At 36.9% G+C, this 25,407-nt stretch overlaps 1 protein-coding gene across 1 annotated transcript in view; it reads right to left on the minus strand.

Moving 5' to 3' along the window:
* Positions 1 to 13,979, minus strand: part of LOC131520877 (E3 ubiquitin-protein ligase RNF14-like) — a 70,817-nt gene extending 56,838 nt beyond the window's left edge. Inside the window, exons 1-3 of the mRNA XM_058745391.1 lie at positions 13,907 to 13,979; positions 9,860 to 10,012; positions 8,939 to 9,069 (exon numbers count right to left, since the gene is read on the minus strand). Of these exons, the coding sequence (XP_058601374.1) occupies positions 8,939 to 9,069; positions 9,860 to 10,010 (282 nt within the window). The 5' untranslated portion in view covers positions 10,011 to 10,012; positions 13,907 to 13,979. The remainder of the gene's footprint in view (positions 1 to 8,938; positions 9,070 to 9,859; positions 10,013 to 13,906) is intronic.
* Between the last annotated feature and the right edge of the window lie 11,428 nt (positions 13,980 to 25,407).

Consider the following 25,407-nt stretch of genomic DNA (forward strand, 5'->3'; position numbering starts at 1 on the left):
GTGACATGGGCTCTTTTGGGTTCCTTGAAGACCAGTCGTGCCGCATTCTGAATCATTTGTAGAGGTTTGACTGTGTTTGATGGAAGTCCAGCCAGAAGAGCATTGCAGTAGTCCAGCCTAGAAATGACAAGGGCCTGGACAAGAAGTTGTGCAGCATGCTCCGTCAGAAAGGGCCTGATCTTTCTGATGTTGTGTAGTGCAAACCTGCAAGATCGAGCAGTCTTTGCAATGTGGTCTTTGAAGGTCAGCTGGTCATCAAAGATTACACCAAGATTTCTGACCGAAGTTGATGGGGTAATTGTTGATGAACCTAACTGGATCGTGATGTCATGCTGTGAAGTCGGAGCGGCGGGAAAGACAAGAAGCTCAGTCTTTGCCAGGTTGAGCTGAAGGTGATGTTCTTTCATCCATGCCGAGATGTCCGCCAGGCAACCTGAGATCCTTGCAGCTACCGTTGGATCATCTGGTTGAAAGGAGAGATAGAGCAGTGTGTCATCAGCATAGCAGTGGTAGGAGAATCCATGTGCCCCAGTGATGTAGTGTATGTGGAGAAGAAGAGGGGTCCAAGAACCGATCCCTGAGGAACCCCAGTGACCAGTGTATGTGCTTTGGATACCTCCCCTCCCCAGGCCACCCTGAAAGACCTACCAGTGAGATAGGATTCAAACCAGCGAAGTGGAATTCCAGCGATGCCCTAAATTACTAAAGTTCTATCATCATATAATATTAAATTATCATAATATTATATTATAATGCTTGACTGACTGATACTAAGTGTCAGTAGATAAATAGTGTAGATTAATGTACAATGTTTTATAATAATAATTTATTATTTTTAGTGTCCATTTTATCAATTTAACATATTTAATATTGGGGGCATCCAAAGTTATTTGACATTTGAACATTTTTTAAAAAGTAACGCAATAGTTACTTTCCCTGGTAATTAGTTACTTTTATAATGATGTAACTATTTGTGAGAAGTAACTAGTAACTATAACTAATTACTTTTTTAAAGTAACGTGCCCAACACTGGTGTTGGGAAAGAAAGACCTTGCGCAACAGTACCAACGAGTCTCAGAAACTAAATAAGGTTTGGGCAAACCCTAAAGATTCGTCGCTGGGTACTTTTTTGAAGGAGAAAAAAAAGTCGCTAAAGGGGTCTGCAAAGTCGCTAAGTAGGACACAATGTGCATCTCCATTTCTCCAACTACGGGCTAGGCCACGGGTCAAATAGAAAATGCGCGCTGTGTTAATCGTGCGTTAATAAAATCAGTGCCGTTAAAATGAATTTGCGTTAATGCGTTATTAACACGTTAATTTTGACAGCCCTAATATATACATATCTATGATTCTCACTCCCAAATCATCACATATTGACACTTGGTCAGGATCCTTTGGCATCAGTTTTTGACGGACAGGGTACCCCTTTAGCATCATTTTTTGACGTGCAGGATCCTCCATTTCTTTAAATAAGAAATCGTTGGCATCAATATGCCGACGTGAAAGGCACTGGGAATTTATTGTCATGATTAAGTTATACATTGGGTAATAATATTGCCATTATTGCATATATGTTGGGGTGTGATTTTTCAATGTAAACAGTCACAACATTTTTATTTATATTACACTATTTACACAATTATGAGCACATAACCCAACCCCTGCCCCTAAACCTATCATTTGATAAAGACAGTGTTGTAATGCTTTTGTACTGTTTTTTACAGTCAGTTTTTGCAATAAATACCTGTGACTGTATTCATATTTACCTGCTACGTGTTTTATATTACAAAGTTAACAATAGTTAAGCTGTGTTAACAAGTGTACCCTCTGTTGATCAGAGAAGTTTTAGTGTTTTTGATTGTGTGGTAACAAAGAAACTCACAAGATGGTTAGAAGGAATGCTAGGCTGATTCAAACAACAGAAAAGGATGGTCTTGCGACTCCATTGTGGTCAGATAGTGAATTCAAAACACTGTTAGGGGAACAAATGAACCTAATAATCACTGAGAAAGTTAGACAAGAACTAACGCAGAAATATGAGATCCATCCAGACAAGACTTGGTCTGTAGATGAGTGTAAAAAGGTGTTAGGAGCATGTATTCGCAAGAACAATGTTAAAGGCATTATCTGCTGCCACAGAGAATTTGGTTTAGCGCTAGCTACACAACAATCTCAGCGTAACTCAGAGCTAGAGAAACAGAACAAAGAGCTCCATGCTAGAGTATCCTATTTTACTAAGAAATTGAACCACAACAAAGCTTCAGCAAAAACTGATGTGGAAGAAGTTAGTCAACCGAATGACAATTATCCTGACTTACAAGCTTTCTTTGAAAGAGATGTAATCATCCAATCAGTAATTGATGTGCCTGTAGATTCAGTGAAGGTATGTGGCGCTAAGAGACGATCTCAAGGAATTGAGGGAATTGAAAGTGTTGCTCCCAACTCTTCTGTTGTGCAAGTACAAACTGTTGCCAAAACACTAGGACCTAAAGATATAGAGAGACTGTCCCAGAGCTTACCCTCAGCACGCACAGATTTTTCTGAATTTAGAAGAGCATCGATCAACAAAATGCGTCTCTACGACATGTCGTTAGCAGAAGTCACACAGCTGATGTCACAAATTCTAACTGAATCTGAATTCAACAGTTTTGAGTCTGCTGTTAATTCTGAACTACAACATGCCAGTAGAGACGATTTGAGAGAAGGTGTTTTGAAAATTCTAAAGAATATCATAGGACCCAAGATAGACTGGTCCAGAATCACTAACTGTGTGCAAAGGAAAGAAGAAACTGTGAGTGAATACACTGAAAGGTTTTGTCAGTCAGCTGTAACTTACAGTGGAATAGTGGATGATCCTGAAAGTGTGCTTGATGACAAAGGACCACTAGTTCGAACATGGTTTGATGGCCTTTTATCAGAGTACAGATCAGCTTTGCCGTTCTTAGACCTAACATGGTCCACTGGAAGCTTGCAAAACAGCTTGGACAGCTTAGCTACTTGGGAAAGAGACTCTGATGTTAAAGCCAGAGTAAAGATTGCAGCAGCGTCCTTTAAGGTCAACACAGAGAACCGACAGAAACGTAAGTGTCCTAAGAAGGAGGGCAGTTGTTATTACTGTGGTAAACCTGGACACTGGATGAAAGAGTGTAGGAAAAGCAAAAGACATTAGGAGAAATTAACTGCTTTACTCAGCTTCTACTCAGTCTACTTGGTACTCTGAAGCAGCCCCTCCCGCTTCACCGAACTGTTGGAGCAGTTTGCTCAGGTGTTAACTGTTAGGGCTGTGAGTGCTTAATTCCCCAGTAATGTACAACAAAGCTGAAAGATTCTTTGTAAATAAAACTACAGGAAGGTTACTGTTACTTCCTTCCACTGAGAGAATGCTAGTTAAGTACACTCACAGCCTTCAAAGCTATACTACAGCACACCACAGTCACTCACCTATCCTCTTTGGGTTATGATGTTTGTTATGACTGATGTTCCATTAGAGGATGGAGATGTCACACACTAAAGTTTGCACACCACCTACAGGGATAGGATAGGACACATGGACCAGTGAGGAACCCAGGGAAGAACCGGATGCAACAGGCTTCGGGGGCCAACCCTGTGGTGAACACACCCTCATAGGCCTTTCCCCATCCACTAGTCCACCCTCACCTCACTGTTCTTTAGGTGTCTCGTGAATTAAGAAATAGGGAAAGAAGGAACAACAATAGCAGACTCAGATTGAACAGAGGATACAACCCTAATGTTTGCAGTCTTTAGAACAAATACTGCTCTGTCTTTTGTTTTCTTTCTTCCTCTGTGCAGATACCACTTGATGGCTGTTCCAAGACCCATGCGCACCGAACTCCTCACCTGCGTATGAAGCCACAACCTCTAAAAGACAACGAGACCCACTGCCGAGCCAACTGTCACGAAAGACAGAACAAAGAAAAAAAAATACACAACGCAGAGAATCACATACGGAACTTCAGTCATCATCAACATGAACAAGATTGTCGTATTATTAACCATCATGGACATCACGCTAAGTGTAGACCCCAGAAACAACATATTCTTAGAGCTGATGAATATGTCAAGAAATGCCTTGTTTGCTGGAAAGAACGTTTGCATGCCACACACACCTTCAGTAGGAGCAGGAATCCCATGGGTGGCACACCCTATCTCCAAATGTGATACGTGTACCTTATTCGATCATCATACCAGTGGATTATACAACAAGGATACATGTCACAACGTAACAATTCCTCCACCTTCTACGTGTTGCATTCCTGGACTACCATCCTGCAACCTAACTTCAGCTACTCCCATCATGACAGATCTACTCATGCCAATGATGTTCTATTGGTGCATGGAAAATTATGCTCCAGCATCGACTACACTGGGTGAAATTCCTCGTGAACGTTGCAGCTTTGTGATTAAAGAGGAACCAAATTCAATGTATGCGTTACTACATCAGTTACGAAGAGGAGAATGACTTAAAAGAGTGTCTCTACGGGAACCCATCCCTACCGAAATTTTTGCTATAAATCAGTTGTGTATGATTCCTCCACCGACTGGCACTTTGTGGTTATGTGGAACTTCTGTCTACAGCATCCTACCCAGCCAATTCAACGGCAGGTGCACCCTGGTTTATGTTCTACCAGCTATCAGAGAAAACACACACTCCACCTCAAATTCTCCACATCTACAAAATTCAGCTTCTACCAACAAAGAGGGCTGCATTCCAGGACTCACTTGTGTACAAACGTGGTGGTCAAGAACTCTTGGAGCATTAATCCCATCGTATGGCGTCATGCAGGCTCGATCAAGTCAGAAGCCTGTCGGATTCTGTACAGAAATTGGCCAATGATACGGTTTTGGCCCTGGGCAATATCACGGACACTCTCGCTTCACACAAGATGATGATTTTACAGAACAGAGTGGCCTTGGATTACATTCTTGCAACACAAGGGGAGCCTGTACCATTAGCGGCCCTGAATGCTGCACGGTTTAATGGATCCAACCAAGAACTTGAACAATATCCAACAAGACATCCTTGATCTTTCAGTAAAATTACACCAGATGACTGAAGATAATTCTTCATGGTTCGGAAACTTGTTAGGTAAACCCTGGCTGTGGATCAAGGACATAGCAATTCTGCTGTTGTTTCTCATACTGGTGTACTATCTATGCATCCACAGTATCAAGTGTTTCGTTCAGCAATGACTTCCGCCTCTCACGAGGAAATGACAGTTCCAACCAGAAAAGATTATTACCCGTAAGAACTTCACGGACCATAACTGTATGTTTTGTTTCTGTGTCAGCATGCAGTTCGTCCCTACAGACAATCAACACAGAACAAGTGCTATGTGCCTGTAACGATCACAAGTTACAAGAATAAACTTTTAAGTGTCTAAATTTGTATTTTGTGAGAGTTATTAGAACTCTCAAAGGGGGAATTGTGGGATTACAAATTTATTTAAATGTTTAATTTAGATCCCTATGTAATAGTGTACAAACTGAAGAAGTTATATACATTGTATTTAGCATTTATGGTGAAGATGATGACATCAGATGAACGATTCAAGAGGTCCCTGCCAGTTCCTGTTCTCTTATTGTAAGTGAAATGAGCCAGACGACGGAGACTCTTGCCTTTTGTTTGTAATTGCTCTTGCTGCCCCTGCCCCCGTCTTTGGGCAGTTAGGCTGATTAGATTAGGAGTCGTTAAATGGGGCAGTATGCTATACCTGAATACTTCATTTGCATGTCTTAAGGTTGTCACCCAGGTGCTTGGGTTCCATTCCTAAGCACTGCCCCCTAAATGTATATAAACTACAATGTATCACTGCTTTAAGTTTAGATTTTCGATGACTACAGCTACCGACAGCTTGTGTTCTCAATAAAAGAATCCTGCTGAAGATACAACCCGAAGTCTCCTGGTCTTCACTTCTGAGTTGCCTAAACTTTAGAAGATATAGGTTTACAACACACTAAACTTTAAAAAAAGACATAAGCCCGGAACACACCAAGCCGACGATCGGCCGTCGGGCAGTTTTTGTTCGTCGGCCGACTAAATTTTCTCAGTGTGTTCCACACCTTCTGCTGAAGTTGGTCCTCATCTGCTTCTTTTCGGGCGATTCAACATGTTGAATCGGCATCGGAGCTCGTCAGTCAGTTGGGCCGTCTGATCATTCTGATTGGCTGTTCAGATGGCGAACCAGTGCACGAGAAAGGTGCTACTTGGCCGTCGGGTGTCGAGCGTCTTGATGTGTCAGGGAAACTTTGGACCCAGACGCTGCCGACGTGAGCCGACCCCGCAGTCTGCTTTCGTCACCACTAGTTCGTCAGCATCAGTGTGTTCCGGGCTATAGATATAGTAGATGTTTGTGAAAGATGTTTTCTCTGTTTTGGAGGGATGAACACTTGTAAAATTATACCATTGGCTATTTATTGCATCAAAATTTGTTAATACTTTAGGCCTACTTAGGGTAGAATAATTTTATCAGTTGTTTATTATTCAAGAAACAATAGGCTACATATTACTGTTATAGTTTTCATTAATAACCATTACTAGATGATAACTTTGTCTAGTGCTCTTATGAATGTTTTAGCATGACTTTTAGAAAATGTAATGATTATACTGAATGAAATGGCATAGATTTATTCTATGTTTGCATATTTAATTTCATTCTGTACCGTTTTTGATTGTGTTGATAAAGTTTCTAATAGATAATATCATGATGTTTTTTTGTGTCGTACCGAATGTGCTATCCTGTCAGCAATAGCCTCTCCGTGGGCTCTTTTGATTATTGTCAGTTTAAGTGCCGGCAATACAGTGTTGCCAGATATTGCTATAAGAAAACCGACAAATACATAAAAAAAAAATATATAGAAATTATTTCAAATATTTTGCAAATAAGGATATCTCTAGTAAGCCTAAACTGCAACTTCCCACTGTATTAACTTTCTAAAGTGTCAAATTAAAGGTGCATTTTTTGTTATGCTGGTTAAAAGTCTGTTCACATCCTGATTAAGTTAAGTGGTCTAAATCTATTTATCTGTAGTGTATTTATATATTCTGTGGGAAGGCGTAGGACCAAGAAATGTTCGTCCAATCAAAATGCTCGTTCCGAGCATTTTGATTGGCTTTCCTACCTGCCTGTCAGCATATGTATTTGCATACCTCTGCGCACCCAGGTCGTGCAGATAAGATACGTAATCAGCGCGTTCACGTACGCTGTGCAGACAGCGCGAGAATGGCAGACAAATATCAACAACCTGGTATTGTAGTACTGTTACTAACTGTACTATAAAGTTCTCTCACCGGTGAATGACACATGATGTATTGTAGTAATGTTGTCTCTGGTTGTCTGGTCTGTGCGCGTTCATGCATTCAGGGGGCGTGGCTTTGGACAGCGATTTGCAGGGAGGGTGGGATGTTCGCTTTCAGTGCTATCAGGCTAAAGTTAGCAAGATCTCCTACTGCACCTTTAAGTGGAAAAGACAAGTCCAAAAACGTATATCTGGATCTGGCAACATGGCGGAGGCTGCGGCCACGCACTCAAGCCTCATTCACTCTGAGTGAATAGTCTTGCAGCAACCATTTTCATACCAAAATTTACAGAGGTTCAGACCTCTGTGATCTCATCGGTGGCTCTGGGCATGCTCACAGGATGCATTAAATTTAAACTCACATTTATTTCAATGTAATTTCCATTTGTTAATGCAAAGCAACTCACAGACACTGTGTTTGTCCAAAAATTTTCAAAATAAAATAATTTTCAATGAAACAGCATTGAAGTTTATGGGATAATTAAACGATCAAATAACTGATGATTGAGCATTTGGTAAAATCAACTGCAAATCAAATACATTAAATCTCTCAAGATCTCAGCAGAGGAGGATCAAAAAACTCCACAAACAGCATCACCAGCTTCACTCATTACTAACCAGACTGTCTTTATCTATGTCAGATATCTATAGCTTTTGTTGATAATTGCCAGAGGTTTAGATGTTGATATTTGTTTCATTTGAAGTCACCATTGTGGTGGACAGTGTTTGCTTTATTTGGGATCTTGGTCCTCGTACTTCTTGTGTTAGTTTTTTTTTTGTTTGCTGTAACTATGTGTTTGTAAAAGACCAAACAATATTATGCAAGTGCTATAAAGGTTTTACCACAAACTCAACTTTATACTGATATCGCGACACTGCTTTTCACCTCAAGGACAATCATTGTCACGTTTAATGTCATACCTTGGTCACTAGAATGGGAGGGGCAGAGACAAAAAAAAAAAAAAAAACTCACACTCTTACAGATTCTCTCTCTCTCTCACACACACACACACACACACACACACACACACACACACACAGACACACGCACACATACACATACGTACATAAACACACATACTAATAGCAGGCCCAGACAATAGAAGGACAGAGTGAAGGTACACAGGATCTAAAATTTCCACACTTTTATTACCCCCGGGTCCAGTGGACCCGAACATGCTGTATGTAATATAAGTGAGTAGGGCCGGGGGGTTGTACAGGGAGTGGTCATTGAAAATTTGTTCTGATATAAGTTCTTCACAGAAAATGAGCCAAGGCCAATGAGTTTGACTTTGAAAAAATAATTAATAGTATCATTTTTCTTTTTACAAAAAAGTGAAAACGGGTCCCACAGACCCAAACACCATACAAGAGTTAAAGGTGAGTGGGGAGCAGCTGTTCATTTGCATTTAAATAGATACACATGAAAACAGCATGCTTTTGATTCCACCTAAAAGGGGAATTTACAGTGTGGGATAATAAATTATCTGTGGTATATTTTAGCTGAAACTTCACACACATTCTGGGGATACCTGGGACTTATATTACATGTTGTAAAAAGAGGCATAATAGGTCCCCTTTAATTAAAAAAGCTCAGATAATAAAAAAAAAAAAGACAAACCTGGACTCTTGAAAGCCATTTGGAGCTTAGAGTAAAACCTGGAGCCGATGATGAAGGGTAGTCTGTAGGTAGTTCAAAACTCAGAACCAAGGGGGGTAGAAAGGATATACCACACTCTATGCATGCCTGTCCTGTGAAAAATATGCATAAAACACAATTACAGGATAAAGATTATGGGAGTGCATGAAATAGAGCTCTAAAGTTTACTTAATTAAAATCAAATCTGTGCTATGGCTTATTATTTGCAATTATTAATTCAAGAAGTCTGTGATTTAATCAAATAAATATACTGAAAGTGTACTTTAAAGTGTAGGGGTACCACTTTGTTCTGTCTGATGTCTATGGAAGATTTTTTCCGCCATTCAATAAAAAGAAATAAAAAAGTGATTTGCAACTGTTTAGCTCACAATTCAGGCTTTTTTCGCTCAGTTCTAAGTTAATATCTTACAATTCAGAGAAACATGTCTGAATTGTGAGATATAAAATGTCAGAAAAGAGGTCAGAATTGTGAGATAAAAGTCAAAATTACGTTTTTATAATTTAAGCTTTCATAGTATTACAATATGCATAACTCAAGTGCAAAGGACTCATGATACTTTGTATTCATACTTGATTTGTTTTAGTGCCTTCATGGTTCACAGAATACCCATGCTGCAAATAAACTCATGGAAAGTAAGTCTGATTCATTTTCTGGGCCCAAAAAATTAGATCAGAGTCCACTTATAAGTTCAGATACAGTTCCTCAACCTGAACCTTTTTACTTTCTTGACTTTTAAAAAAAAAAGAAAAAAAATTTTTTGGTAAAAGGTATTGGTATTATATAATTTATCATAGATTTTGTACCACAGTTTACAGTACAATATTCATAGTTTCTAATTCAAATATACAATATAATGACAAAAGCAATCTTTAAAATCTCACCCTTGAGTAGCAGTCTGAAGTTAGGTGGAAGCTCAAGGCACAGACGGATTTCACCTTTCTGCATTGATTCTCTCTTGCGAAACTCCTCTTCATCATATATACTTGCTAGAGCCAGCAGTTCATCTAATTGTGCTTCCTGATTGGCTGACATTCCTGAAGATCAGTACAAAACCAAGTATTGTAAAATTTCCAGGCCGATCTCACAACAATTCTTACATATTTTACGAGGTGGCTAATTCGTACAAATTCGTACGACCTCACTCATACAAATTCATATGATTTTTGCTAAATCGTACGTATTTTACAAGTTGCCAATTCGTATGAATTTGTACGAATTACCTACACCTAACCCCACTCATAAACCTACCCGTCACTGGGGTTTAGACTAATCATATAAAATCGTACGATTTCACACTTAACTCATGTAAGTTAAACAATATTCAATAAGAAAACATGTAGCGCAGGATTTTATTTTATCTATTGAAAACAGACTGAATGACAAGTGGTTTTCTACATGATAGGTAATAGAAAAAAAGAAGAAAAGAAAATATTTTCTTTCTTTTGAATAATGTTCTCTGATGATTTGTTAACAAATTAGACCAGGAACATGGACATTTTTTTTTTTTTTTTGGATAAATTACAATCGTGCCATTGAAATGTTTCCTCACTTAATGTATTTATGTTTTAACAATTTATTAGTTGTTGATTTTGTTAAGAAAATACTTACAGAAATTTGAAAGCCTACAACTGGCGCTAATTTTGCTTTGCAATATACCTTACACACAACACAAGTAATTTTGATTTCAAACTCTAAATTGAATAGATTCTAACTAAAAGACAAGTAAAAAGTCAGTAATACAATAAGAACAAATAAAAAAAATTACAAGCAAAAGCACAAATACATGCAGTTGAATAAAGGTACAAAATAAATGAACAGTTTTTCAGGTAGGTCTAACAGTCGTATTCAGGTACTGAAATAGTACAGGCACTGAATGAAGTAATCAAATGTAAAATAGCAGTATTTACTGTATAAATAAATACAGGAAAACCCTTACAATTAAAGTTACAAAAGTTATTCAATCAAGAACAGTAAGTGATTTTCTCTGTCTTTTGTTGTTTGATTACATTAATGACACAGACAGCAGGTTTGCCGTCTTTTACCTCATGCACGGATCAAAGATATAAACTGTTTTCATGTGAATACTCGCCAAGATGAGTTTTGACATGATTTTGAGTGTATCAGAATATTTGCACACAATAAGCCGCAAAAAAGAACTTAATCTAGTATACATGCTGTCTAAAAAGCAGCTTTATGTGTACTCACAGAACAACTGTCTCTCAGAGAGCGCCTGAGTACTGAACTGAGTACTCTTTATTTACACATTTTGCACATTTAATACTTCGCACTTTACAGTAAACTTATACATTTCTGTTCAGTCCCAATGTATGTCACATTTTTATTAAGGTGATAAAAGCAGCTGCAAACATTTTACAAAATACATACTCACCTCTGAACCAATACAGTATGTGCAACACTTTACATTTTACACACATTGTTACATCTAATTAAATTAACTTGCACTACAAAGTTTTCTTTGACATATTGAGGATTTAGGCATTTTTCAGATCTTGGAAAGTCTTACACACTTTATAGCGCATACATGTGTCCAAGTCTGCAAGTGTGGGTATTGGGACATGCCCAATTATTTTAGGGGGAACAAAATAATACTTTCCAGTTGCTGAAGGTTCTAGTGACCAAGCTTTCTTACTACAGGTGAGATTGGAAATACCACTCTTTATATACGTATACTTTACTCAGTTATTTCTAAAAACAAATCACTGTAATTCACTCACACTGACATTTTGACAATATGCGTACAGTGCTCAATAATTTTAGATTTAGAATTATTTTAGTGCCTTTTATTTTCACATTCTAATATTGTAGTGAGTTTCTTGTGCCAATATTTCATATAAAGAGTGTCTACTAGAAACCTACTACAACAATTGCAATGTTAAAACATTTATGTCATTTATAGAGAATTTTATTTTTTAAAACAGAGTAAATATATGGAAAACATTTTCCCCCATAGAGATCGTGACTGGAAAAAGTGTCCCAATTTATTTGTATTTACTCTAAAGAGTAAAAACAAAGTTAAAGATCACATTGTGCCCCTTCTACAACCTGTGAAAATGTTTTAATGATATGTGTATGTTAACACTGACAGCTCATTGATATATAGTTTAAAATAAAACGTGCCGACGTTTTAATGTGGAATTTTCAGATGACCCCTTATATATCTCTTGTTTTATAGCGCATCCGAACATTCAGCCACCGGTAAATATGCAGCTATTTAGGTGGAAATTAATGGATAGTTCAGAAGAGCATACATCTAGGCAAATATACAAAAAAACAACATGTTGTCCAACAAGATGTAGGTTACTTACCTAAACGGTTGGTCAGGTGCTACATACTGTAACATCAGTCTAAAGTAGACATAGCCTACAGTAACTATAGACAAATTAAAAAAGCCTAAAAGCCTAACCTTATAACTACACATTTTTGATTGTCAAAAACTGTTTTACTGCTGGACTGATTGGTCAGTTCACTCTTTTTATTATTCTAAATGGTCGCGCAAGAAAATTAAAAGATTCTTAAGTGCTTAGTAGGCTATGTTTAGCTTATTCTTACCTTTAGCTTATCCGTAGCTTATTGTAACCTTATAACTACACTTCTGATTACATCAACAACTGTTTTAACACCGGACTGATTGGTCTCTTCCCTCTTTTTATTATTCTGAACGATATCAACTAAGAAAATTTATATCTGTGCTAACTATAAGTGCTTAATCTCTTCTTCTTCTTCTAAGGGTGTCAGAGAAGCTCGTGGTGCATTTCCGCCACAACTAAATCAATGACGTAAGGGAAAACTAATAAAAGAAAAACATTATCATGATCCTATTATCATAAATCCTATCATAAAACTTAGATAAGTAAAAAAGTTGTGAAAGCTTTGTGTTGATACATTAGGCTATTTATTATGGTTGTGGTATATGTAACTAGCAAACCATTAGGCTTACCACTCCTTCACTATAGGCCTACTGAATACATAAAATAAACTTAAATTAAAAACTAAATAAACTAAACTGTTAAAAATAAATAAAATTACATTTAAATGTTTTTTTTTCTTCTTCAAAATATGTATTGTAATTTTGGAATTGTGATAAAACAACAACAACAACAACTAAATATTTTAAAAATACAAGTTCTTTGTCAGTGGTAAAATTAACACAGACCAAATACAATACACAACTGTTCATTGTTACCTATGAAAAGTTCACCAAGATCTTTTTGTTTGTACTTCCCCAAGCATCACACAAGTCAGGCATCTTTTCTGCAGTCCAGGGACCAGTTGTTTAAGTGAATTATATTAAATTTGTTTCTAAAATAAATGAGTAGTGTATTCCTATAAAGAGGGGTGTTGACAAACATTTCATCTGTAGTTTGTCTGTGTGGCCACATGAAATCTACTACAACATTTGGAATGTGAAAATTGGATTTATGTAATTTATAGTAGCCTAAACTTTTATTCTAAAATGGTGTAATTATGCATAAATTGGGGAAAGTTTTTTGTCTTTGAGATGAATGGGAAAGTGTCCAGTATTTGTATTCATTTGAAATGAGCTGCTATACCGCATGTGGAAAAACGTACAGGCTATTAGCAAAATATAAACTGAATAGGTCACGTAATCACAATGGGCTCTATCTGCAAACTTTATAGATGTTTATTTTATTTTATTTTATTATTATTTCTGTATGTTAACAGTTTATTTAAATAAAGCTTTCACCGTGTCGGCGTTTTAACGCAGTGGGCAGAATTCCTATCATGAGCTTCCGCATCCGAACATTTGATGAGCAGATCTACAAAGGCTTCATCCAAGTTCGTCAACAACTGTTTAAACTATGGGCTGATGGATCAGTTAAATGTTTTTATTATTCTGAATGATCGGCCAAGAAAATTAAAGCTTCTGAACTAGTTAGTACGCTTACCTTATTCTTTTCTAGCCTACTTCTGCCTCTTCTTTTTGTTTTATGGCAAACCAGCAGGTGGTGCATTTCCGCCACTACTGGGTGTGCGAAGCAATGACGTAATGGCAAACAAGAAAAAAAAAAAAAAACCCATCAAGAACACGTTGTACAGAGGAATTGTTTTGCAAATTATGAATTTTCATACATTTATTACCTTAAAAAAGTAATAATCTATCATAAAATAAATATTTTTCTTTTCACAAACTGATCCAAACTTGATAGTCTCCCAAATGGTGGGTAAAACATGCGTCTGAACTTTTTTTTTAATTGCAGTTTTTAGAACAAAGAACATACACGGGCAATAACATATAAATTACATAAAAACAAATATAAAAAGCAATAAGAAAATCACATGTCCAAAATCACAAGTACAAATAATTAAATTTTATTCAAAGAGTAGATTTGAGGCTTTAAAATAATTTACAGGTTTTTTTTCCACTTTGTTATTTTTTTGTTTCTTTTACCATATAGCATATTACATATAACCTATTTCTATTTTAAAATGAATAAAATTATTTTTGAAGTTTAATCTTCCATATGATGTTTTTGGGTTATTGATTAATTTATTAATTAAACAATAAATAAAAAAATAAGATATGATTTTATAATACATCCATGTGTGGCATTGCAACCTCAAAACACCTCAAACAATGACAAATACTGATTTTAATGACTTTTATGATGTTGAAATATCGCCTGTATATTTAGAAATTTAACACAAAAGTTGTAATAGAAGGTGAAGATAAAGGTGGTCATTATTCACACATGAATTCATATTAGTCATGTCTTAGTTATGATTTGTTCTGGATTAGCACATGCCTTAACTCATCATTAGTTCATATTAAAGTATTTAATTTTGGTATTAGTACATGATTATCCATGTACTATTATTTTAAGTATTACCTTCGGGACAAATGATCGTTTGTCCTGCTATTTCACCACTAGATGGCAGTATATAACATGCAAACACTTGAATCAGTTTGGGAAAATTTGAAAAAAGGATGTGTAGTTCTCAAATCCAAAGAACAAAGTCTATGCCTGCGTCTCAATGTGCATAGGCCTACTATCCACCCTATCTGCCCTAAATAGTATTGACCATTACTACTTTCACATAGAATTTAGAATGGATAGTATGCACATTGGGATGCAGGGTAAGTTTAAGTGTAAGAATTTCACTTCACTAGCGCCTTTAAACAATAATTAGCTTCTTGTACATTTCTCTTATTATGCAATTTAGAGAAAATTGTAGGGAGGTCAGCAGGGCACAGATAAAACACACTGTATCAACTGTACCCACAATGGAATCCTATTGTCTCGGATGCAGTTTAGGCAACATTATGGAGGCAACAATTGCATTTGGCAGCACAATTAGTTACTGAATAAGCTGATTCCCAATTTTTAAATACAATCCATGTGCTAAGATAAGAATTACAAAAGTGCTCATGTAGTATACTATTTGTAAGATATTTCTAGTTTGTAGATACTTTTAGTGCATAATATAAGTATGAAAATTTTAATCACACAGCAATGTTTTGTTGCCTATATTAATATGTTCATCATTTCCTATTAAATTCAAAGGACAGACTGCTTGTCAAATGTCGCAAGTACATGGCTGACTCACAGAACTGAAAGGAACCATAAAAATTAGCAAGCATTATTATGCATTATTATATCTTAGGTTTCAGGATTTCAATAATTCAACATCTGACCTACTCTTATCTACACACTATTACATGTGAATAAGTGAGCTATTCACTTATTTACTGACTTGCACAGTTGTACATGTGAGCTGTTTTTTATTTGGTCAGTATTTTTGTAATTTAAAATTGTTCAAGTTCAAAGATAATCTATTCCTAATTTGAACTCAATATTAATTGTCTGTAATTTACTGATGAACTGTAGGTTATTTTAATGTTTACTTGTTTGTCTTCTGAATAGCAAGTTATCAGTTATTAGTTGTAAAAAAAAAAAAAAAAAAAGGAACAGGAACAGGAACAGGAATAAAATGAAGAGCTGAAATAATTAATTTTTGTAGAATGGTATCTTTGAAGACAATATAGTTTTAAATTAGTTAGGGTACTTTAGAGCCTTAGAGATTAATGTTTGAACTGTACCTGACATGGGTACAACTGGACCAAAGGTACTTCTTGTCTTTATGAACTAACTGTGAGAAAAACATCTCCAAGACTTTCTGTAAATCTGTATGACCTCACAATAAAAAATGCATTTGAATTAGACTAAAATACTTACTTTCAAAACAACAAGAACAAGGGGGTTTATAAAGCTCCAGATTTATAGTTTTACATCGAATTGTGTTGTATTTTAAGTGTGGGTAGACCTATATTTACCATGACCAAATCTGTAGGTGTCTGGAAACCTTGACATTGTCTTATCTGTTTAATCGCTTGGTTTTCCTGTTTGTCAAGCTTTGTCCTTTTAACTAGCACGCCGTGTTTTCCCCATTCATGTATTGTGTGCCAAAAATGTACCATCCTATATTTGAAATAATGAAAGTTATCATTTCTTCACAGGAAGTGGTCTCCAAAAAGATATTAGATATTTGTACACTGCCTTAACAACTAGAATTAGCCCAAAGATTTACTGTAAGCTAACACAGTCCAATCCTGTCTTTTAAATTGTTCATGTACCAGTTCTTAGTTTGGTTCCCACTATAATTGTTAGGAACTGAAGAAGGGGAGAGAGTGGGGCACAACATAACATTTTTTGACTTTCTCAGTTTGTTGAAATTCACTTTTGTGGATCGAGCGGTCGAGCCGGTTCACAAATCAAACTGAATCGAACTTTAATTCCGGTTTGATGACGCAGGGCGCACAGCCAAAGTAGCACATCCAACTCAAAAGAACCGAACAAGCCGGTTCAACCAAATGTCGAAGTTTGCCGAGGATTACTGAGGACTCAACAGGAACCGAATGTGCCGTGGCGAAGTTTGCCGAGGATTACCGAAGATTCTGATGAGTGAGTTGCTGATACTGTGCAAGCCTGAGGCGTGTACTGGAAATATGCTTATGACTGTTATTAATTTACATTTTATTAAAACCTGCAAAATCCTTTCTGTCGAGTGATGTAAATAAATTTTACTATAATTTATTCTGCATGCATATTATATTTAAAGTTGTTTAAGCGAAATCAAAGAGTTTATAAGACTGGTTTAGTATTTCTTTATACTGTAGACATGTAGAACATATCCCCGTTTGTGCATCAATGTCTGTAATGAGTGCTGTAGGTATGAAACTTTTAGGAATCTTATCCAAGTTGTAGGCTAGCTATATTGGTCAGTCAGTCGTATCTGACATAAAAGATCCTCTAATATGGCAATAATCAGCAATATGCTTTCACACAAATAACTTTATTTTTTAAATATTTCAGTGTTGACACAAATGACCTATTTGAAAATAAGAACAAACACAGGCAATTAATCATGAACAAACAAGGTAGGAAACACAGGCAACAGGGGGTAATCCAAGAAATTGGTTTAAAAACCAATGTACATGATAACGCTCAGAGATGCAGAGTAACACTTACAAAAGCTCACAATGAACAACAGCGTGAACCAGGCTTTTATACACAGAGCTAACTAGACTAATGAGTAACACCTGTGGACAATCAGTGATGACACATGGCAGATGATTATGGGTGTAGGCCTTGATGGAACGGCAAAAGTCTGGGGTGGAGTGCCCTTTGGTAGCCTTCAAGAGAAGGCTATACTCTATACATACATACATACATATACAGGTGCTGGTCATATAATTAGAATATCATCAAAAAGTTGATTTATTTCACTAATTCCATTCAAAAAGTGAAACTTGTATATTATATTCATTCATTACACACAGACTGATATATTTCAAATGTTTATTTCTTTTAATTTTGATGATTAGAGCTTACAACTCATGAAAGTCAAAAATCAATATCTCAAAATATTAGAATATTACTTAAGACCAATACAAAGAAAGGATTTTTAGAAATCTTGGCCAACTGAAAAGTATGAAAATGAAAAGTATGAGCATGTACAGCACTCAATACTTAGTTGGGACTCCTTTTGCCTGAATTACTGCAGCAATGCGGCGTGGCATGGAGTCGATCAGTCTGTGGCACTGCTCAGGTGTTATGAGAGCCCAGGTTGCTCTGATAGTGGCCTTCAGCTCATCTGCATTGTTGGGTCTGGTGTCTCTCATCTTCCTCTTGACACCTGGTTCAGGTCAGGCGAGTTTGCTGGCCAATCAAGCACAGTAACACTATGGTCATTGAACCAGCTTTTGGTACCTTTGGCAGTGTGGGCAGGTGCCAAGTCCTGCTGGAAAATGAAATCAGCATCTCCATAAAGCTTGTCAACAGAAGGAAGCATGAAGTGCTCTAAAATTTCCTGGTAGATGGCTGCGTTGACTGTGGACATCAGAAAACACAGTGGACCAACACCAGCAGATGACATGGCAGCCCAAATCATCACTGACTGTGGAAACTTCACACTGGACTTCAAGCAACATGGATTCTGTACCTCTCCACTCTTCCTTCAGACTCTGGGACCTTGATTTCCAAATGAAATGTAAAATGTACTTTCATCTGAAAAGAGGACTTTAGACCACTGAGCAACAGTCCAGTTCTTTTTCTCCACAGCCCAGTTAAGATGCTTCTGACGTTGTCTCTGGTTCAGAAGTAGCTTGGTAGCCCTTTTCCTGAAGACGTCTGAGCGTGGTGACTCTTGATGCACTGACTCCAGCTTCAGTTCTCTCCTTGTGAAGCTCTCCCAAGTGTTTGAATCGGCTTTGCTTGACTGTATTCTCAAGCTTGTGGTCATCCCTGTTGCTTGTGCACCTTTTCCTACCCAAATTCTTCCTTCCAGTCAACTTTGCATTTAATATGCTTTGATACAGCACTCTGTAAACAGCCACACCTTTCAGTAATGACCCTCTGTGACTTACCCTCTTTGTGGAGGGCGTCAATGTTCGTCTTCTGGATCACTGCTAAGTCAGCAGTCTTCCCCATTATTGTGGTTTCAAAGAACAAGAGATACCCAGAATTTATACTGTAGGGATGGTCATTTATTCAACCTCAAATATAAATATTCTAATATTTTGAGATACTGATTTTTGACTTTCATGAGCTGTAAGCTCTAATCATCAAAATTAAAAGAAATAAACATTTGAAATATATCAGTCTGTGTGTAATGAATGAATATAATATACAAGTTTCACTTTTTGAATGGAATTAGTGAAATAAATCAACTTTTTGATGATATTCTAATTATATGACCAGCACCTGTATATATACACACATACACACACACACACACACACACATATATATATATATATATACTAGAGATGCACCGATACTAAATTTCTCTGCCGATAGCTGATTATTCAGAATGATATTGGCCAATGCCGATACCGATAGTTATGTGGCAGTTAAAATTTGATGTGGTAACATTTGTGCCAGTGCATTGTCTGCGCTGCTCCAAAACGTCTGCTCTGCTCCAAAACGTCTGCTCTGCTCCATGCATAAAGAGGCGCAAAGGCACCGCACAGTGCAGCAGGAGTAAGATTTCTGAACAGGTGAAGAGAGTGAGAGAGGCGCTTTCAATGCGAGCTCTTTGGGAGCAGAGCCTGGTTTATACTCGCCGCGTCAGCACGAGAGGCAAAAATGACACGAATACTGAGGAAACAACGGCGGACGGGACAGAGGATTTGGTTTTAATGCGAAAGTAAAATAAAAGACTGCTTCTTAAACCAGAGAAGGTGAACATGTTGGTTTGTCTTTGCTGTTTATCTCACGTTACGCTATGGAGACTTTCTTTAAATGTTCTTTAAATCATTATCTAGTCTCCTGTATATTCCATATAGCTAAAGCTGTAAAGCCAACTTCTTGTTACAAATATGGTAGAACCATTACCTCTACCACAAAAGACTGCTTTATAAATAATCTTCCTGACTTATCTCAGTTCCTCAGCATATCCAATAGCTCAGAACAACTTGATGATGTAACAGGAACTATGGACTCTCTCTTTTCTAGCACTTTAGATGCGGTTGCTCCTTTACGCTTAAGGAAGATTAAGGATAAGAGTCCAACACCGTGGTATAATGAGCACACTCGCGCCCTAAAGAGAGCAGCCCGGAAAATGGAGCGCAGCTGGAGGAAAACTAAATTAGAGGTATTTCGCTTAGCTTGGCGGAAAGTACCCTATCCTACAGAAAAGCATTAAAACTGCTAGATCTGATTACTTTTCGTCTCTTCTAGAAGAAAACAAACATAACCCCCGATATTTATTCAATACAGTAACTAAATTAACGAAAAATCAAGCATCAACAGGTGTTGGCATTTCCCAAGAGCATAGCAGTAATGACCTTATGAACTTCTTCACTTCCAAGATCGATACTATCAGAGATAAAATTGTATCCCTGCAGCCGTCAGCTACAGTATCGCATCAGATAGCGCACTATAGACCCCCTGAGTAACAATTCCACTCATTCTCTACTGTGGGAGAGGAAGAATTGTATAAACTTGTTAAATCATCTAAACCAACAACATGTATGTTAGACCCGATTCCATCTAAACTACTAAAAGAGCTGCTTCCAGAAGTCATAGATCCTCTTTTGGCTATTATTAATTCATCATTGTCATTAGGATATGTCCCCAAAACCTTCAAATTGGCTGTTATTAAGCCTCTCATTAAAAACCACAACTTGACCCCAAAGATCTAGTTAATTACAGACCGATCTCAAATCTCCCTTTTCTGTCAAAGATACTAGAAAGGTAGTATCCTCACAATTATATTCCTTCCTAGAGAAAAATGATATCTGTGAGGAATTCCAGTCAGGATTTAGATCGTATCATAGTACTGAGACTGCTCTCATTAGAGTTACAAATGACCTGCTTCTATCATCTGATCGTGGTTGTATCTCTTTATTAGTTCTACTGGATCTTAGCGCTGCGTTCGACACTATCGACCACAACATTCTTTTGAATAGACTACAAAACTTTGTTGGCATTAGTGGAAGTGCCTTAGCATGGTTCAAATCGTACTTATCTGACCGCCATCAGTTCGTAGCAGTGAATGAAGAGGTATCATATCGATCACAAGTGCAGTATGGAGTACCTCAAGGCTCAGTACTAGGGCCGTTACTTTTCACGCTCTATATGTTACCCTTGGGAGATATTATCAGGAGACATGGTGTTAGCTTTCACTGTTATGCTGATGATACTCAGCTCTATATTTCTTCGCCCGGTGAAACACACCAAATTGAGAAACTAACGGAATGCATAGTCGATATAAAAACTGGATGACGAGTAATTTTTACTGCTAAATTCTGAAAAACAGAGGTGTTAATTATCGGACCTAAAACCCCACATGTAACCTAGAACATTATCTAACACTTGACGGCTGCTCTGTCAATTCTTCTTCATCAGTCAGGAACCTAGGTGTGCTGTTCGATAGCAATCTGTCATTTGAAAGCCATGTTTCTAGCATCTGTGAAACTGCATTTTTTCATCTCAAAAGCATATCTAAATTGCGACCAATGCTCTCAACGTCAAATGCAGAAATGTTAATTCATGCGTTTATGACCTCAAGGTTAGACTATTGTAATGCTTTATTGGGTGGTTGTTCTGCACGCTTGATCAACAAACTACAGTTAGTCCAAAATGCAGCAGCTAGAGTCCTTACTAGAACCAGGAAATATAACCATATTAGCCCGGTTCTGTCAACACTGCACTGGCTCCCTATCAAGCATCGGATAGATTTTAAAATCTTGTTAATTACTTATAAAGCCCTGAATGGTTTAGCTCCTCAGTACTTGAGCGAGCTCTTATCGCATTATAGTCCTCCACGTCCGCTGCGTTCTCAAAACTCCGGCCGTTTGATAATACCTAGAATATCAAAATCGACTGCGGGCGGCAGATCCTTTTCCTATTTAGCACCCAAACTCTGGAACAGTCTACCTAACACTGTTCGGGAGGCAGACACACTCTGTCAGTTTAAATCTAGATTAAAGACCCATCTCTTTAGCCTGGCTTACACATAACACATTAATACGCTTCTATTATTCAAATCTGTTAAAGGATTGTTAGGCTGCATTAATTAGATCAACCGGAACCGGGAACACTCCCCATAACACACGATGTACTCGTTACATCGTAAGTTGAATGGCATCTGCGCTAATGTTTGTCTGTTTCTTTCCTAGTCTGTTTCTCGGTCCGTGTCCGATCAGATGGTGGGTCGGCGCCGGGAGGTGATTTCTGTGGCCCTGATCGTCGGCGGAGACCAGGACGCCCGGATGACCCCCAGAGATATATCCCCAGATATATCAACCAAAAATAACAAAATAACTAAAATATAATAAAATACCTAACTACATAATACTACTATTGTTAGAAATTGCAACAAAATTAAAATAGAAATATAAACTTTTGAACTGCAGGTTTCGTCTGGTCAGAGGAGAACTGGCCCCCTGACTGAGCCTGGTTTCTCCTAAGGTTTTTTTTTTCTCCATTCTGTCACAGAGGGAGTTTTGGTTCCTTGCCACTGTCGCCTCTGGCTTGCTCAGTTGGGGACACGTAATTTCTAGCGATTATCGTCGATTTGATTGCACAGATACTATTTAAACTAAACTGAGCTAGACAATGACATCTCTGAATTCAATAATGAAATGCCTTTAACTGAAAATTGAGTGTTTAATCTTATCATTATACATTACTGACACTCTATCCTCCAATTTGATACTGTTAAGTGCTTTGACACAATCTGTATTGTAAAAGCGCTATATAAATAATGGTGACTTGACTTCATTTATTTGATTCCTCAGTGTTTGCTAAACGTTCTGGTGTAGCCTATGCCATGCCTAGTCTTATTCGTTTATGTTAATTGCATTATATAAGTTAGTGTGTAGCCTACTGTTTTATTGTTGTTGTGCTTTTCAATTAAGAATAACGATGAATCCATCTTTCAATTATTTGTTTTAGTTTTAAACAGTGAGTAGATGTAAGCAAAACAGACAATTATCTTTTCTTGTAAAAAGTGACAAGGTCGTAAATTCGAATTCGAAAGTGAAAGCGTCAGAAGCCCGGCTTATAGCACAGCAAAAGAGGAACTCCCATTCACAAAATTAAAATCACAAATAATACTGATGAAAAAGAACAGGTTGAATGTTAACCACTTTTGTTACCATAAACTTAAACTTAAATTTTTTCTTCATAAATACCTTATTGCCAGATTTATTCAAACATACATATATAATTATAAGTAAAAAAAGCTCCTCTTCAGTGTTGTTTTATAGCTAACTAATGAACTGTGAACAGAGGAATAACCTTACTGAGGTAAATGTCACGTTAAGTGACATACTGTTCACAATCTGTTTTATCTTTCCGCAGTTGAAACACTGATTGAGCGATTGCATTAGACAGACATGATACATTTTGGTAAGCCATACTATATCTTTCAACATGATGTACATTTGGGTGTATTTTGCGCTATAACTTATTAAACTGGAAGAGACTTGAACTTGAACTGAGGTGCAATAGCGATCTGTCACGTCACATTTAAAAGCGTCAAAACGGCATTCATTGATTGTATTACATGATAGAATGTACAAGATTTGAAAGCTGAGAGTTTGTTCCTTATCAGAAGTAAGAAAGCACAGAGCTCTTTGTGATTATTGGATGCGAGGCAAGCTACTATTGTTTGGTGTAGAGAAAAACTGCGGATCTGGCAATGCTGGCTTGAACTACAGGTGATTCATCTGGTCAAAAAGAGCCTGCTTTAATGCCGTGTTTTTTTGTTTTGTTTTTTTGTTTTTTTTGTTTTTTACTGTTAATGCCTCATTGTCACATTAATTTTGAAAGCCCTAAATTCAACCGAGATTTTCTTTTCTCAGTTGCAGTCTGACAAGTTTTCCCGCCGCCTTGACAGGATATAATCGGCCCTGACCATCGGCTGATTTTGAACAATTGGCCGATGGATGATAGTGAAATAGATTGCTTTTATCGGCCGATACCGATTGTTGGCCGATACATCGGTGCATCTCTAATATACACACACACACACACACACACACACATTTATGTTATACATACATACATACATACATACTAGGGGTTGCACGGTACATGTATATATGGAATGAATATATGGAATAAAAGTTTGAATATATGGAATGAAATTTTAATATGTGGAATGAAACAAACTTGAATATACTGAATGAATGTTTGAATATATGGAATGGAATTTGAATATATGGAATGAAACTTGAATATATTGAATGGAAGTTTGAATATATGGAATGAAAGTCTGAATATATGGAATGAAATTTGAATACATGGAATGAAACTTGAATATATTGAATGAAAGTTTGAATATATTGAATTAAACTTGAATATATGGAATGAAAGTCTGAATATATAGAATGAAATTTGCAGTGTATGGAATTAAAATGCAAATTTGACAGTATTTAATGAATAATAATATACTGTAGCTAGTTATATCCTTGTTATCAGAACAATAGTTTTCTAAATTGAATTACTTTAAAAATATAATTTCCTCACATTTTCCAATACTTTGTTGAACTAAAAATGTTGGCAACAGCCGATCATATTCCAAACAAACAATTAAAACAGTTTGGAGTGTACATCCCATCATCTTGATATCCCATTGTGATGGCTAAGGCCACACTTAGTACATATTTTATTTCAATTGGTTTATTTTTATTGTTTGTCTGTTTGTTTATATATTTGTGTATTTATTTTAGTTTTTTCTTTTATTTACCCAAAATATTTTGTGCTAGAGGTGTATGTTGACTCTTTATGCGAGCATTAAAGATCCAAGAGCGACCAGTTCATTACTAGAGTGGCACGCTAGTGATTGAATAAAACCACAACTAGACAGAAATGGGTTTAAATTTATTTAATTATTTGAATTGTGTATCTTACCCGTGGTTACGCCGGGATCCATGACTGCAGCATGGAATAAAGGCCTGTTATTAAAAGAGCGCGGCATTTCCTGATGTCCTTTATATCTTTTGCTAGGAATTATTTGAAATGTAGTTTTGGGGGACCATCTGGGTTTGGGTTGTTTGTTTGGATGTTATGTACAAAGTCTATTTTTGTGTTTTAGTTTATTTCTGTTATTGCTTTGTTGAATGTAATTTCATAAGTTTATAAAATGTATTTGTACATATTACATTACTTTTGTTTATGATGTACTAAATTTGAAAAGAGGTATGATGTACTAAATTTTTGAATTAAGATCTTGTGAGACCCCCTGTAATTATAAAATGGTTTGGTCTGATTTGTTAAAAGGGTTAAATTTTCAATGAGTTAGTTCTGGTGAGGGATCCCTGGAGAAACATCTGAGACCCAGAACGCAGTAATGTGCTGATTGTCCATTCGTTAGTTGTTCTGTATGAGTGAGTTCCCATTTTTTCTGCACCTTTGTGGGCAGAACATGTGGCAGT

This window comes from Onychostoma macrolepis, chromosome 15, assembly GCF_012432095.1.
Source record: "Onychostoma macrolepis isolate SWU-2019 chromosome 15, ASM1243209v1, whole genome shotgun sequence".
Classification (NCBI taxonomy): Eukaryota; Metazoa; Chordata; class Actinopteri; order Cypriniformes; family Cyprinidae; genus Onychostoma; species Onychostoma macrolepis.